This window comes from Semicossyphus pulcher, unplaced genomic scaffold (assembly GCF_022749685.1).
Source record: "Semicossyphus pulcher isolate SPU_LCO1_2020_fin unplaced genomic scaffold, fSemPul1.0.p SCAF_4, whole genome shotgun sequence".
Lineage (NCBI taxonomy): Eukaryota > Metazoa > Chordata > Actinopteri > Labriformes > Labridae > Semicossyphus > Semicossyphus pulcher.
In genome coordinates, this window is record NW_027211715.1 from 29,544,621 (window position 1) to 29,560,647 (window position 16,027).

The window sequence follows — 16,027 nt, forward strand, 5'->3', positions numbered from 1 at the left end:
CGAGGCTACATGCTACAAAAATATCAATACATGCTCAATTACAACTTCTAAAAGTGCAATCTTTGAAATGCTACGATGCTCCTGAACGTATCTTAACAAGCCTTTCAAAATAAGACCACCTCTTGGAACGAGGTTAATGAGCACCACCGTGACTACATGACCCGCTGCGTCCAATCAAACCGTTGGACTCGCCAAGTCTTTACAAGCCGAATAATTGCCCGATCCATACGTCTCCGTTCTGGTATGAATCATTGATGCACATGAGCGCTCCGTGAGCCCGGAGCTCCCCTGCCTCCTGTCCTTTGTCTCCTGCAGTCTCCAGTCAGACTCCACTCCACTTTACGTTTCGTAAAGGTCACAGAACTAAGAGAAAGCATTTCATTCAAACTGCATGCAGCGCGCTAACTGAAGGAGATTAAGTGTGCACTCGCTACGAGACAGACGTTGCAATTAGAACAATATATTAATTATGGGTTACTCCAAGTCTCTGCTGTGCTAAGAAGCCATGCGGCCCATATCTCTCGACCTCCAATGCGTGTGCCCACTGGAGGTCCATTCTTTGAAGGGCTAATATGCATGTTAAAGTATCTGTATTGTGTGTGCATCTGTAAGCCCTCAGGTCACAAGAAGCCCCGATTCGATCACATTCCAACCCAATACCTCCGTTTCTTTGTCTTTGAGTGAATCTCTGATGTGTCTTCCTCTAATTGCCTTGTTCCCAGTTTGTCCTCACATTGACGTTTTCCATTGTGTGACTCGTATCTGACCCCACCTCCCCCACTTACATCTCACTCTATTTCCCTTTCTGCTCGGCCTTATTCCCTTCTTGTTTCTTTATCCTAACCGTCTAACTGTGTGTCTATGAATCCAGCTTTATCCAGGTGTCTGAGGCTAAAAGAGAGATGAGCTTGAGACATGTTAATGAAAGATATATATAACATGCAGTTTGAAAGGAGGCTGAAACTTGTTATGTTCTCTCTATAAGCATTGTGAGTCAGCAGCTTGGCCCAGCAGCCGGCTGAATATTGATTCAGGGGATGCCCTGGCCCTGTTTTTACTGCAGAGTAGCCAAGCGATAAAAGTTTACTGTTCTCAAGCAGCCACTCACCAATTTATAGCAGAACCTCATGGCTGAAAGTTGACTTTAATTGTCCCATTTCACAGGCGATCAGCTGTTATGGACCCCCTGTTAGTTTAGATTTAATTGATGATTTGTCAAACACGGGGAGTACGTTCAATCACCTCCTTTTCTCTTACCAAATACATCATCACAGCCACACAGGGTGTTCCTTTTTTTCTCCCTTCTATGAAGTTTATAAAGAGAGTAAAAAGTTTGTTACTCGACATCTCACCTTTACAAAGATGGTGCCTGTAAATTCTGTATCATTTTGCTTTGGAGTAAATTTGGGCCCAATTGATATTCCCAACAGTCTGCAGACTATTGGCCATCAATCATGGTGAAATCTCACGACAACTTCCACTCTGAAATCTTCAAATGTCTGATTTAGTTTGAGTCCAAAACCCAGATATAAAAAGTTTACAGCATTAAATAGAAAGATAGATAGAAAGATAGATGAGTGGATGGATAGATGGATAGATGGATGGATGGATAGATGGATGTACTTTATTGATCCCAGACTGGGAAATTGTAGCAGACTATCAAAGCGAATACAGCACAGAAGAAAATGAATACACAGTAAAAACAACCTTAACACTAGAAGAAAGGAATATATACATCCAGGACAATAGTAAATAATAACCTCAACTATAGTGAATCTAAATATATCTGAAAAGTACACCTCCTGAAGTAAATCTAAACATACAGTACATCTAAAATGTAAACGTTACAGGGAGGTAGAGGTGTTAATGTGCCATACAGTCTTTAGAGTTTTAAATGTTAATGTGCAAAACCAAAAAAGAAACACATCCTTTATCTGAAGGGCTTCAACCACTAACATGTTTGCCCTTTTCTCTACATTTGCTCAAAAACAACTTAAAAACTGATGTTTAAAATATGGATCACCTTTCTGCTGATCAGCGGATCAATTACTCGGCTGATCATCGTGTGTTTAAGTATGTGTGTATCGCTTAACATCTAAGAAAATAGCCTTTTAATTCGGGCGGCTGTGGCTCAGTGGTAGAGTCGGTCATCCTTCAATCAGAAGGTTGGTGGTTCGATCCCCAGCTTCCTCAGCCTACATGTCAAAGTGTCCTTGAGACCCCAAATTGCTCCTGGTGGCACAGCCGTCAGTGTGTGAATGTGATGACTGTTTTACTTGACGTAGCAGCCTCTGCCATCAGTGTGTGAATGTGATGACTGTTTTACTTGACGTAGCAGACTCTGCCATTACTGTGTGAGTCTAAGTGTGAATGGGTGAATGTGACATGTAGTGAAAAAGCAGCTTTGAGTGGTCGCAAAGACTAGAAAGCGCTATATAAGTACAGTCCATTTACCAATATGATTACTTTTAAGACTGTATGTTGCCTTACTAGATGTTAACGAGGGTAAAATCAGCCCTTAATGGTCAAGTGAGGAACTAAACAAAGATAATGGACCCCCTGTTAGTTTAGATTAAATACATGTGCCTGATGTAAAATAAGTTAAATCATCTGATTCTCTCTTACTCTGAACATAAACACTCTTTATTTTGGAGCTTTCTGCCACTCGAGGTTTCCCTCTTTGATTTACTATGAAATGTATTTTAAAAGTAAAAAAAAAAAAGATATTTGAACTGTTAAAAAGAAGGCGCCTCTGCTTCTGTATTATTGAACCAAAACTGCCTTCACTTTGATGATTTTGGCTTTGCAGCACATGTGGAGCATTGATATTCACAGCAGTGCAGATTATTTGGGCATCAATAATATCCCACTGAAGTGGTGAGGCACGTTTTTTAAGCGTTTGCATAAAAGATGTTAAAGCATTCATCAATCAGCACTGTGCCGTCTGGAGAGCAGAGGAATCCAGTGTACCTTGTATGCATTTAAATGAATGCCACTATAATCCTCCGTGCTGGTAAATCATCCGTACAGTAAGCTCCCATTCAACATGTGCCATATTATCTCATCCCCTCCTCCCATGTGTCTTTGTGTTGACGTGCTGTCTCACTGTGACAGGCACTGACTTTAAGGATGACTTATGCTACGTCCTGACCTCATACACACACCTCATGATAAATAAATTATCTTAGCATTAGCCTGCAGGGCTACGAGGCGCCCGAATCAATCACCTGGGCAGCTAGCTAAAATGCTACGCAGACAGCCGGAGAGTGGACCACAATGTGTCCGTCCCCTCCCTCCTTGTGAAGGGAAATTAAGAAGGTAGTTAATCAAAAGTTCATTAGCATACGGCGGCTTGCTCCGTCCACCCCTATACCCTCCTCATAATAGACACTTAAGCCGGCCATGTGAGGAGAATTACAATCCTGTAGCGCTGGTTGTGGGCTTGCTTGAATTAAAAGACTGCGCCGTCCCCTATGTGCCAAATGAGTTTTCTGACCCCAGGACCTGCAGAACCTGTGCACAATCCGCCGCACAGTTCATGAAATACAGCGAAGAATAGTTTTAGAATAATATATGCACAGGTACAGACAGCCTGCTCTTTTTTTAACATGCTGACCAGGTCTGCAACTTTATGAGTCTTAGTATTTTTTGTCATATTACATTTTCTGTAAGACAAACTTCAATTTAAAGCTCCTGTGAGGAGTTTTTTGCTGATTATGAAACAGACTGAAATTAATTCTGATTACTCTGTATGACCTACAAAAGTAAACCAGAACATCAGTGACAAGATTGATTATTTCTAGTGATTATTTTACTTAAAAACCACCACGCAAGCATGTACAGGACAACATCAGCAAAGAGATAAGAGGTACGGCTTTGTCCACAGGGGGCGCCAAAATCAACACAAACCACAAGTTCCTCACAGGAGCTTTAAGTGTGCACAAGATCTTATGTATGTGTGTCCTTTTTTTTCTCTGTTCTATTAAGTTTGTAAAGAGAGTAACAAGTTTGTTATTCGACATCTCACCTTTAAAAAGACACTGCCTGTACATTCTGTATTATAAATCAAAAACTGCCTCTTCTTTGGTGTCGTGTTTTTTAAATATATTACGCTAAGTGAAATCAAACTATTGCATACTTTCAGAAGCAGCAATGAAAGCAGAAGGCCATCATTTCATTGGGGTTTGTTGTGTTCAATACTAACAAAGTCCTTAGTAGGACAAAAGAGCATTCAACTGTCAAAGTAAACTCTATTATGTGTCTTTTAAGCGCTACTCCTCTCTATTCTAATCAGTCCTGCCTCTAATGCCAAATGTATTTAAGAGACATGTTTCACAGAACATTCATATAGTGGTCTAGGAGGAATACTCGATCCTGATTGGCTGCAGGGATCACTATATTCCTGACAATAGATACCTATAGAGATGTTCCAACTAGACATATCTGTTCACTGTTCTAAATTAATCCACTTGTATAAGTCAAACCCTCAGGATTTACCAGTAAAGTAGGACATAGATTAATTAATAAATGCCCTTTGAGGTGTCCGTTACCAGGATTTAAAGGAAGGCTATCATCCTTTATTTATTTTATAGGTAGCTTATTTCTCCCTAATTTTACAGAGCCAAAATTGTATTAAATATTTCAGAAAAATAATGAAATAAACATTTTCAAATGCGGTGTCATACTGAGAAGACAGCCTCACAGGGTGACTGTGAAACAGTAGGTTACATATGAATTAAAGGGCTCTGATCTGTATCTGCTGAGGTTTATATGCCTGCTGTGTATGTCACAGAAATGGTAGATAAGGCCAAAGGTCTGACCTGGTCATCCGGCTGGTTGTGTTGATTTATCCGTTAGCTTTACCTCCATGTAACCTGGATACATTCACTGACTGCACACGCTTGTTTTCACCCTGTTTCTCACTCATTCGATAATGCATCCACCCACCTGGGAGCTGCCGTGTTGAAACACCGTCTCTTATTGCTCGCCACCAAGCAGCTCCACTGGAGCATGGCTAGCATCAGTTCCTCTGCTGTTTTCGCTGTAGGCCTTGGCAGTAAGAAAGCTAGCTGGCTGCTAACAGCCCGGTGTTTGTCTCAGTGTCCCTCAGGAGTTTTTTAGTCCATGTAATATTCATTCAACACAAAGTCTGAAGAATAGTAAATTCAGTTAACCGCTCATGACTGGCAGCTGAGAACAGATTTATAGCTGCAAGTAGCTGTGAGTGTTTGTGTGCATGTCCTGCTCCATAAACATGTGTGTGCATCTGTGTTTACAACATATTATGTTTGTGTACAAAGTTGCACAATTCATCATTTTGGTATTGTATATATTAAGTATAGATTCAACCTTCACACAGTTTTCTGCAGTGAGAGTCGATAGTGCTCTTGGCCAGGAATATGATCATAGTTTGCAATATCCCCGCAGCCTCCGACGTGTCTCCGGCTCTCTGTCGATAAGTCCATCAATGCTCCTCAGCGCGCACTCCGCCGCTGGATACACCTGTCAGCATTTAGCGGGAAGGGCACAAAGAGAGGGCAAATCAAAGCACTGACTTTCAAAAGTGTGGGAAAAGTATACCGCCACTCCCACTTCGTTATCAGCATCTGGAGAGGCAAAAGATTCTTTCCGTCTCTTTGATGTGGATTACATTCAGATGCCTGACAGTGGTGTGTAACCCTTTGAACTCTGCTGTAGATATGGTTGGCTAGTGTCTACATTGACATTTTTGCTTGTTTAGATGACATTTTTTGGAGTATCTGTCACTGTTTTCTATCCGGTACGTTTTGCAGTATCTGTGATGTGCCTGTTTTTATGAGCAGAGACATGCAGACGTGCAGCAGAAGTACAGCTTCTGCATGTGAATTCGTGCCAATCGTGATGTATCTTCTTGAAATAAATTCCTTATATACCTTATCAGTACAATAACAAAAGTTATGCTGTAGCTTTGTTTTTTTTAGATGAATTTCAAACAGGATTATGTTTTTTACAACCCATGTAAGGTGATGATATCATCAACTTAGCAGACAAACAGCATGATACAAAAGAGGGAGGCCTCCAGCAAGTTTTTACTTTATATATGTTTAAAAATGATGCAAACACTGGGCTCCTGCAGCCGCCCTCAGTAAGCGTATGTGATACAGATGTGCACACATATTCGACTCTTTAACTAGCATGTTTTTTCTTTGTCTGTGCAGACTTGGTGGCTCTTGTTGATCATGCTAATTAGCTACTTATGCTACCTCTTCTGTTTATTCCAGACACACCGCTCTGGTTTCTGCAGGCTATGTGAAACACATCTCTTTGTTTGCACACACCAATTTTCTCTGTGAATGGTCCGCCAATAGAAAAAAGGCCTTTTACAGACAGCATTAATACATTGATAGAACTGCTATTGTATTTTATAAAAGGCCACTGCACACAAATTATGACTTAAACGTATAATAACAGGGAATAAATTGATTTGTCCTTTTCATTTAACACATTATTACGCTTTGGATGAAAATCATCTAATCGATGATGTCATAATCAATATCAGTGGAGCTCTTTGTTGTTCTGTTCGCCTGTATTCAGTCATTTGATTGGCAGCTGATCCATAACTCCGCCCCTCTCGATCTCCCAGGGCTTGAAATGGTCAGTCAGACAAATTAGATCCTTTCAACCCAGCTGTCAATCAGAACCTTAGTGGACTGAACCCCTGGGGCAATCTATTCCTGAGTGTGGGTTCATAACAGAGTGATATGTCTCCAACAGTAGCCTCTGGACGCCGCTGACCCACATGAACACAAATGTACACAACTAGAGAAAGTAATGTGCAACATGAGACCAGTATTGTCTGCTGTAAAGAGAACACTACTTCTGAGACCCACGCCAACACATATTTAAATTAATTGAACGGTTAGCCAGATGTCAGACAATTCACTGTCCTCCTTCCTCCCATTAACACGCCCACACACACCTCCAGCTGATATTCATATTCACACCATCACATTGACCAGAGGAGCTGCACCAGACTGTGCTGTCTGAGGAATTAAGAGATGAACACCAGCAGAGGACAGGGGAAGTGAGAAATCTCAGACAAAATCTGTCCGGCTCTGTGTACAATTGTTTGGATGCCAACACTAAAATATGATATCGGGTGCGAATCAATGCACATAACAAATGCACACAACCACTCATTAAGTCCCATCAGAAATCTACTTGTTTCTTCTTCCTCAAAACTTTAGCCTACACAGCAAAAAGAAATGTTATGGCCACCACTAGCAACCCCTGTTTTAGAGCCACAAAGACAAACAGCGCACTGTTAGCATTGTGTGTCTAGGTAGCTAGCAAAATGTCCGCAATCAGTTTTCCAATCTCACATTTTATTAAGGATGAATTTGTTTTCTAATTTAAAGTCAAGATGGTTAAAACTCTTAAATTTGAGACAGATTTTTTATTGTTTTCAACAAAGGGTGCCAGGAGAGGCTGCGAGTCAAGCGGCAGCTAACATTAGCTTAGCCTGATCCTGGGTGCTTAGCTTGTTTCTAGTTTCTTCAGTCAATGTACCGATCTGATGCAATCATTTATAAGCCCCACTAAAAATCATCTTGTTTCTTCTTCTTCAAAACTTAAGCCTACACAACATTAAGAAATATTGCTGCCACTAGAAACTTTTTTGGAGCCACAAAGAAGAACAGCGCACTGCTAGCATAGAGTGTCTAGTTAATCAAAGCTAGCAAGTGAGTCAAGCGGCAGCTAACATTAGCTTAGCTTGTTCCTGGGTGCTCAGCTTGTTTCTAGTTTAGGATTTCTTCAGTGTCTTTCTTCTTTGGGAACAATTATAGTATATCCTTACAGGGTTAGTAGTATAGCTACGTTAAATAATCATTAGATTACATGTTACTTTTTATCACACTGGTTTCAGACGTGTACCGAGTATCAGCCAATACTCAAATGTCAGAACAATCAGTAAGATAAAAATGGTATCACAACATTTTTATTTCTATAGATAAACTGTAAGTAGCCCTTTTTCAATAGTGTGGAACCTGGCAACAAGGACTGCACAGTTGGAGAACAATCTGGCAATAACTACCGGTAAGGCTGGAACTCCCAGCGTCCCTCCATGAGAGTCCCAATCGACTGGCAGCCATTTATTCAGAGCTGTTAAAAAATAAAACTGAGCAGAAAGAAATACGAGATGAACAAAAGAGAATGAGTCTGAAATAGGCAAATCCCACCGGTACTATTGATCTGTGACTGCAGCACACACACACACACATGTAAACACACACACACACACAAACCCTAAGGCTGGTTGCCAAGAAGCATTCTGGTGGTCAAATATGTATAATTGATGGAGTTGAGTTTGACACAGCGCTGTAATGTAATCTGGGACTAGATTCCCTATGGTGCAGGAGTGTGTATGTGTGTGTGAGATTGCAGAGGGAGGCAGAGGGGGGAGAACAAGGCGAGGTGAGGGAGTGTAGTGTGTAGAGGAAGGGACAGGGATTTGCTGTGGGGACTCAGTGTAAATTTGATGTATTGGACGGCAGTATTTTTCCTCCCTGTGCTAACCCCCCAGGTTACACATGTACGAACAATGGCCTCCTCTACTGTAATGGGCTTTTGCCAACAGGGACCACTTTCTCACACAATGTGGGTGTGTGTGTATGTGTGTGATAAACTGCATGGTGTGTTTTCTCACTTCAGTCACTGATTTACGCACAAAATATGTTTTAGTTGAATAAGCTGTAAAAAAACACAACAGTGTAAATATTCTGTACACTCTGCATCCTAATGTCTCAGTTTGACATTATAATGTGTCTGTAGGCCAATTCAATTTTTCAGTTTTTCATAATTAATTGTGTGAGCTAAAAAAGCAAAAATGCTTTCTTAATTCTTTTAAAGTATTTTTCATTGTTATCTAAAATAAACACATTTGCGTTTGGGGTCGAGGATAGCCAATCGTATCACACGATTTTAAAATGTCACTTTGAACTCTGCAATATACATATATGAGTCAATGAGCCAGAACCAATGACTGTATATAAAGATGGACAGCGTGTCTCCATCTGCTCTCATTGTGCGAAATTGAAGCCAACATGGCCCACGTGGTAGGCGCTGCCATGGTGACGTCATTTGGAGCCAGAGCTGCGCAGTAGAGATCGCGGCTTAGCCACTTCAGCAAACCAAAACACACACTTAACTTACCATCAGAAACACAAAGACCCCACACGTCAGCGTGTTTAACAGCAGAACAGCTTCTTGTGTTGGTCTGAAGCAGACCATCAAAGATATGTAAACTTCAATGATTGTAGTGATTGTTGTAGTTACGTCTCCTCTCGCCGTTCCTCCTCGACTCTGCTTATCCAGAAAAGATCGGCTGCAGGAGCCGGATTTGTCAGCAGATTTGTCAATCATCCTTTTTACAGCATCAAATAACTCATTAAAACTAAACTTGTCAGAAAAATGAACACTGGGACGTAAATCAGCATGATAAGAACTAACTATAATGACAGAAACCATGTTTGAGAAAAATGTATTTGATGTGTAATTTGATTTTATAGTTTGACTCATGTCCCATCTGTTAACATGGAGGAGGCGGGCTTTATGACCTATACTGCAGCCAGTCAGCAGGGGGCGATGGAGAGGGTTTGGCTTCACTTTTAGGGAGCTGTCATGTCGTCCATCTTTTTATACAGCCTATAGCCAGAACATACATTTACATTTTTGGGATATCATGTTCAAATACAACTCCAGACAACACTGTGTGTCTTGATTTGAGTGTGTGTTCCTGTCTGTGTGTTTCCTGTATTTTGGTGTGTGTTCCTGTCTGTGTGTATTTTACTGGCTCTGTGCCTGCTCACTGTGTTGCTGCTTCTTTGTTCCTCTGTCACTGTGTGTCCGGTTTAATTGCAGGCCTTTGAGGGGGAATCGATTTGAGCAACAAGATAACTTAGTTATCAAACTGTTTCATTGACTGGCTGTCTCCTTCTCTCTCTATCTTTTACCTCCTCCCTACTTCTTCTCTCATTTCACTCTCCCCATGTTTGTTCTCCGTCCCTCTTTGCTCCCCGTCTATTCCATCCATCTCCCCCCCAACTTCCTCCTCCACTATCTTCCCCTCTGTGCCTTCTCTCTTACCATTTTTCACCTCCGCCCCCTCACAACAGGCCGGCAGACCTGTCCACCGGAGAAGTTTGATTGCGGAGGAGCTGCCAGCAAATGTGTTTCGTTATCATGGCGATGCGATGGAGAGAGGGACTGTGAGAACGGGGCGGATGAGGAGCAGTGCGCTGCAGGTAAGATTGTGGCGGGGGGTCGAAACAAAGGAGAGAGCTGAATGTGCTGTGAGCTTCATTTGAACTCGATTTAAGTTTCTGTCAGTCACTGTGGATGAAAGTCTGAAAAGCTGCAGACAAAATACTCTGTATTTATGGCTGCACAATGCCAGATTCATGCTTTGCAGGGTTAGCAGATACTCAAAATGTCAAAACTCCTACAAGACTCTATTACCCAGAAATGATTGACATGAGTAATAATGGTAATTTCCTGACACCTTGCTGTTGCTCACCTTGAGTGCTCATTTGCTGCTGTTTGTTGTCTCTTGAATGAATACAAAAACAAATAGTATTATCTGCAAAACTGTCTTTTCTTATCTGCCCACTTGTCATTTTTTCATGAAGTGTAGCAACGAGCCTCTTTTGCTCCTTCAAATGAACAAAATCAAATTTTAAGCAGGGTAAGTTTAGCAAATTTCAGCAACAAGACAATTCAAAGTGTTTTACACAAGACAACAAAAGCAAAAGAAACAAGACATTAAAAAGCAATGTGAAGATAAAATATAAAGCATTAAAACAGAAGCTTAATTTAAAAAGACAGTTACAAAATATCAGAAAAAGATATAAATATTTGAAATAGTTATTGAAATAAATGTATTAAAGTAATTGAATAAAAGGCAGCTGTGAAAAGGTGAGTCTTCAGCCTTGATTTAAAAGAAGTGTTTGTTTCAGCAGACCTGCGTGTTTCTGGGAGTTTGTTCCAGATATACGGAGCATAAAAACAGCACGCTGCTTCTCCATGTTTGGTTCTGACTCTGGGGACAGAAAGCAGACCTGTCCCTGACGACCTGAGTGGTCGGGATGCTTCGTACCGTGTCAGTAGATCACAAATGTGTTTTGGCCCTGGACCATTCAGCGCTTTGTAAACCAGCAGTAGTATTTTGAAATGTGTTCTCTGACAGACAGGGAGCCAGTGTGAAGACCTCAGAACTGGAGTGATGTGATCTACTGTCTTGGTCTCAGTGAGGACCCGAGCAGCAGCATTCTGAATCAGCTGCAGTTGTCTGGTTGATTTTTTTGGGAGGCCTGTAAAGATGCTGTTACAGTAATCAAGTTGATTGAAGATAAATGCATGGAGCAGTTTTTCCAGATCCTGCTGAGACAAAAGTCCTTTAATCCTGGATATATAGTCTTGAGGTGACAGTAGGCCGACTTTGTCATTGTTTTAATGCGACTTTGAAAATTCAGGTCTGAGTCCATGGCTGTGTTCGAAATGCCCTACTATATACTACGTACTACATACTGCATACTGCATTCGGCTGTAGTCCGTAGTATGGAGGAGCTTTCAAATTCATTTAGCAGTATGTTACGCCTGGCGGAGGTAAACAATAACCGCCACTTCTTTAGCTATAGCGCCCCCTTCTGCTGGAGTGCTGCTGCGGTCCGTGATTCCAACTGCCACTGTGACGTTCCAGCGCTTTGCATTGTGGGATACAGTAGGTGAGATAGACTGGTCCGATGCATGCTGGAGATTTTGTCCGAATCAGTACGACGTCCGGGTATTTTTGGCATACTGCACATGTTGCTTTTGTTTGCATACTGCATACTACATTTTGGCCAAATCAGTACGTGCTGTAAATATAGTTTGGTATTTCGAACACAGCACATGACTACACCCAGATTTCTGTCTTGGTCAGTGGTTTTCAGCACCAATGACTGAAGCTGTGTGCTGACTTTTAATCACTCCAAGAACAACTACCTCAGTTTTGTCCTTGTTTAACTGAAGAAAATGATGACACATCCACTCACTGATTTGTAAACTAGTGCTTGTATGGAGCCACGGTCCCCTGGTGACATTGTGATGTAGATCTGTGTGTCGTCTGCGTAGTGATGGTAACTAACTTTGTTGTTTTCTATAATCTTAGAAAGAGTTTCTGAAGGCCTTTGAAGTGCACGTAGCACTGATTAACTGCTACTGTACTTCACTGTTAAGCACCTTTAGACGGGCCAAGGTGAGGTGAGCAAAGAAAAAGTACAAATAAAATATACAGAAAAAGGGAAATAGTGCTGCTGGAGGTGAGAATCAGTGAGCTGAAGGTCCCATGTGAGGATCTTTCCTGAAATGTAGTTTGAAGGCAGCTCTTGTTTTAGTAATAACTGAGCGATGTGTTTCTTTCAGACTGTGGGGCGATAATCAATCCTAAGTTCAGATCTAAGAGAATGTTCAAACCTGGAATAGGTCTGCAGGGCAAACATAGAAGGTTTCTGTGCAGCTAAAGACTTAGCTTCTAAGAAAGTTAAAAGTTTTACTTTTTCATTTATTCATATTTATTTATATTTTATGTTTGTAGAGATGCCAAACATGAACGTTTTTTGTCCCTTGGAAACTTGCTCTTGTCTTTGTCTTTGTTTGATGAGCTAGAAATAAACAGAAGTCGGTCACTCTGCAGACTGGGGGAGTTGTAAATGTTGTGTTTGACAGAAGGGAAAGCAAATATTTATCTTGCACTTGAACTTTAAAGGTGTTTCCTAAACACTAGTTTGTCCTGGGACACATAAATAGACTGACATTTGAAACTATACACACACCAAAGCACACAGTTTAACGTACAGAAAGGCCTCGTTTTTGTTTGAGCTTTGCGTCATGCACAGTGTGCAGAAGGCGCAGCGGCACATCTTTAGAGTTTATTTTATTAATTTGCACATTTTAAAGTCACATGGACAGTTAAGTTTCATACCATGTGTTTTCATGTTAGTGGCTTGATGTGCACTTACAGCGTTGCGATATGGAACATTACATCTATAAATCATGTGTGGGTGTTTAAAGGGTTGGTTAGGGGCCGGTGAATCATATATGTTGCCGCCCTCTCCTTTAAAACCAGTTAAATTCAACCCACGTAGAAATACAGCCTATAAAACACAAATTCACTTGCACACAAAATCATAACAGTTCTGTTGTTATTGAGTAGCAGGCAGCCACAACAAACTCACACTGATTTATATTGTACAATGCAGTATCCTCGCCATATAATCAATGTATATCAGCCTGTACTCTCTTCCAAATCATCACATACGGCAGCTTGATCGTTGGTCCTCTAGTTTCCTTTCTAGCGTCATTGATTTGATGTGGTGTAGCAGTCAGGTGATGTTGTATAAAGAGCACATGTTTTTCCTAAATCTAACCAAGCACTATTGGTGCCAAAGCGTAATGAAACTGGGGCCAAGGAGCTTGATAAACTACACTTCCTCAATCTAGGACGCCCACCTCCGATGTCATGTCTCGTTCAGATTCGGCGGGTTTAAATGTAGACTGCAGACCTGAAAAATTTTTAGACGATCCACCGGTATATTCTCGTTGTTTTTAGGATTCTGTACCGCTCTGAGCCGTCGCCTGCAGTGAAACGGTCGTATTTCACATCTCTCGCTGGGCTGTTCCTTTCAGAGGGAGGGGCGCAATGCACGCTGGGTGTTGTAGGAATGTAGAATGAGCGACACCACAAGCTGTTTGTACAACTTTCTCCACAGCTATGGTGCCAATTTCAAATATTATTTCTTCTATCGATTACAGAGAACACCAGCTGTGACTTGCAGTGGCTTTTTACAGGGGCGAACTGCTCCTTTAAGTCCAGTGTGCGTTAATGTAACAGTCATAACTCCAAGTGCAAAAGTTGTGAAATGTTTGTTGGCATGCTTTATTTTGAAAGTCCAACCAGCTGTTGCATATTTATTCCAGCTAACTTTAGTTATAAGCCCTGAGCGTACCGAACTGATGCTGGAGTTATACTCAGCTTGTCATATTTTAAAGCCCAGGGCCGCAGACCGAGCTGCGAAACTTCACAAGTTGAGAGTGAGAACGTGTTGTTTATTTTCACCGAATTTCTGTCTTTTACTACACAAATACCACACAACATGTTTTTTTGTCCTTAGGGGTTAAGATCATTCTGACAGTTTGGAGTAGTATTTCAGTGTTGGATTTCTCAGATGCTCAAACACGAGGCTTAGCTGGCCTTACAGGACGCCGTTAGAATAGCAAACGCACACTCCATAACTCTACTGTGTAGTCCTGTGCACGTATGCTCACGTGGCTGTATCTCACCTACATCCTCACAGCTGGCATCAAAGCTGTAAAAAGGCCATTGATTTTCATCAGCATAAACATCTGGCCATACAGCATTATTGATTTGTACCTGTAACACACACACACACAAACGCAGGTGCACACACACAAACGCAGGTGCACACACACACACACGCAGGTGCACACACAGCAGTTTTTCATAGAATATAGATTGAATGTGATATTTTCTCATTACTAAACCTGTGTTCTGTTGGATAGGAAAAGAACTGCTTTACATTTATATGTAGAGACAGTTTCTGAATAACTGTGTGAACAACCTGTGTGTGTGTGTGTGTGCGTGCGTGTGTGTGTGTGTGTCTTTGTGAGAGAGAGAGTATGACTTTCAGAGTGATTGCTTTTTTGTTGAGTGAAGGTGAAGTAATGCTGGCCAGTCTTCATCACTCGGGGGCCATTGTAGTGTAAAGGAGAGATAGACTGTAGCTGAAAGTCCTCGCAAGAATAGAACTAAAAGCTAGTGTGTGTGTGTGTGTGTGTGTGTGTGTGTGTGTGTGTGTGTGTGCTTGTGTGTGTGTGTGATTTATCTCAGTCTCCATAATGTACCCATCATCCTTCAGGCGTTTTGACATTAATACATCTGCATGCTGAAAGTGACGAACAAAATGCATGTATGCATACTGGAAGGACGTGCACATGCATGTATAATTAAAGAGACACGCACACACACTTGAACACACTTTCCAGATTGCATCTGGAGAGTGTTAAATTCTCTCTGTTCCTTTTGGGCACAACTATAGATATATAAAATAGCAAGTGAAACTGCCATTTATATGAACTTTACGGACTCCAGAGGCAATTTAGATAAAATTATAACCACATTTTAATTAATTTGAATTCCAAGTTGTGCAATTTTATCACTCTGAAGACCCTGGGGATATTGGTAGAGTACTTCAGTTATCTCCAAAAGTTACTGTACTATAATGAAGCTATGGCTGTTTAATGTAAAGCAGTGATCCCCAAACTGTGGCTGCTGCAGGAGCCTTGTTGAATAGATTAACTTTTACACTGTTAGTGGCCTGAAGTCGTAACTTAATTAAAGGCATTTAATTCATTTGAAGGACAGACATGATGCTCTGTTCGTAACAGGCTGAAGTAGTAATGTTTAGGTTAGCTGATTGCAGTTGGATTTAGACACTTTGCTCATTGATTAAAGCAGAATGGGAGGAATTTTGAGATGCCCGAATGACAGTTAAGGTATTCTTAATACTTTTCTTAATACCTCTTAAGTTTTTATTTGGTTCCCAGAATGTTCCTTTTAATAGCAGGAGAACGTTCTCTGAAAGCATCTACAGAAAGTTGTAGCGAGAATGTTCAAATCACATTTCAGGAACGTTTTATAAATCACGCTCTGATAGTTCAGGCCAAACTAACATCCTGAAAAGATCCTCAGAATGTTGCAGTGAGCATGTTCTACCTTTTATGTAACATGGAGCAAATGTTATAATAATGTTATAAAAGGCGTTCTGACATCCCAGGCCTCAATAACATCCTGAAAATATGTTGCAGTTAAAGAATTCTGTCTTAGTTTAACAAAACAAATAGAAAAAAAAAGTAATGACAGATTAAATTTGCAGGATTTTAATATGTTAGAAAATATGTAGAAAGAATAATAAGATCAAAACACCTGGGC

At 41.0% G+C, this 16,027-nt stretch overlaps 1 protein-coding gene across 2 annotated transcripts in view; it reads left to right on the forward strand.

Annotated features, from left to right (window-relative positions):
- lrp8 (low density lipoprotein receptor-related protein 8, apolipoprotein e receptor) overlaps positions 1–16,027 on the forward strand; it is a 215,781-nt gene that overhangs the window by 117,158 nt on the left and 82,596 nt on the right. For both annotated transcript variants that reach the window (XM_069679388.1, XM_069679387.1), the window contains exon 4: positions 10,155–10,283. In XM_069679388.1, coding sequence (XP_069535489.1) covers positions 10,155–10,283 — 129 coding nt within the window. The remainder of the gene's footprint in view (positions 1–10,154; positions 10,284–16,027) is intronic.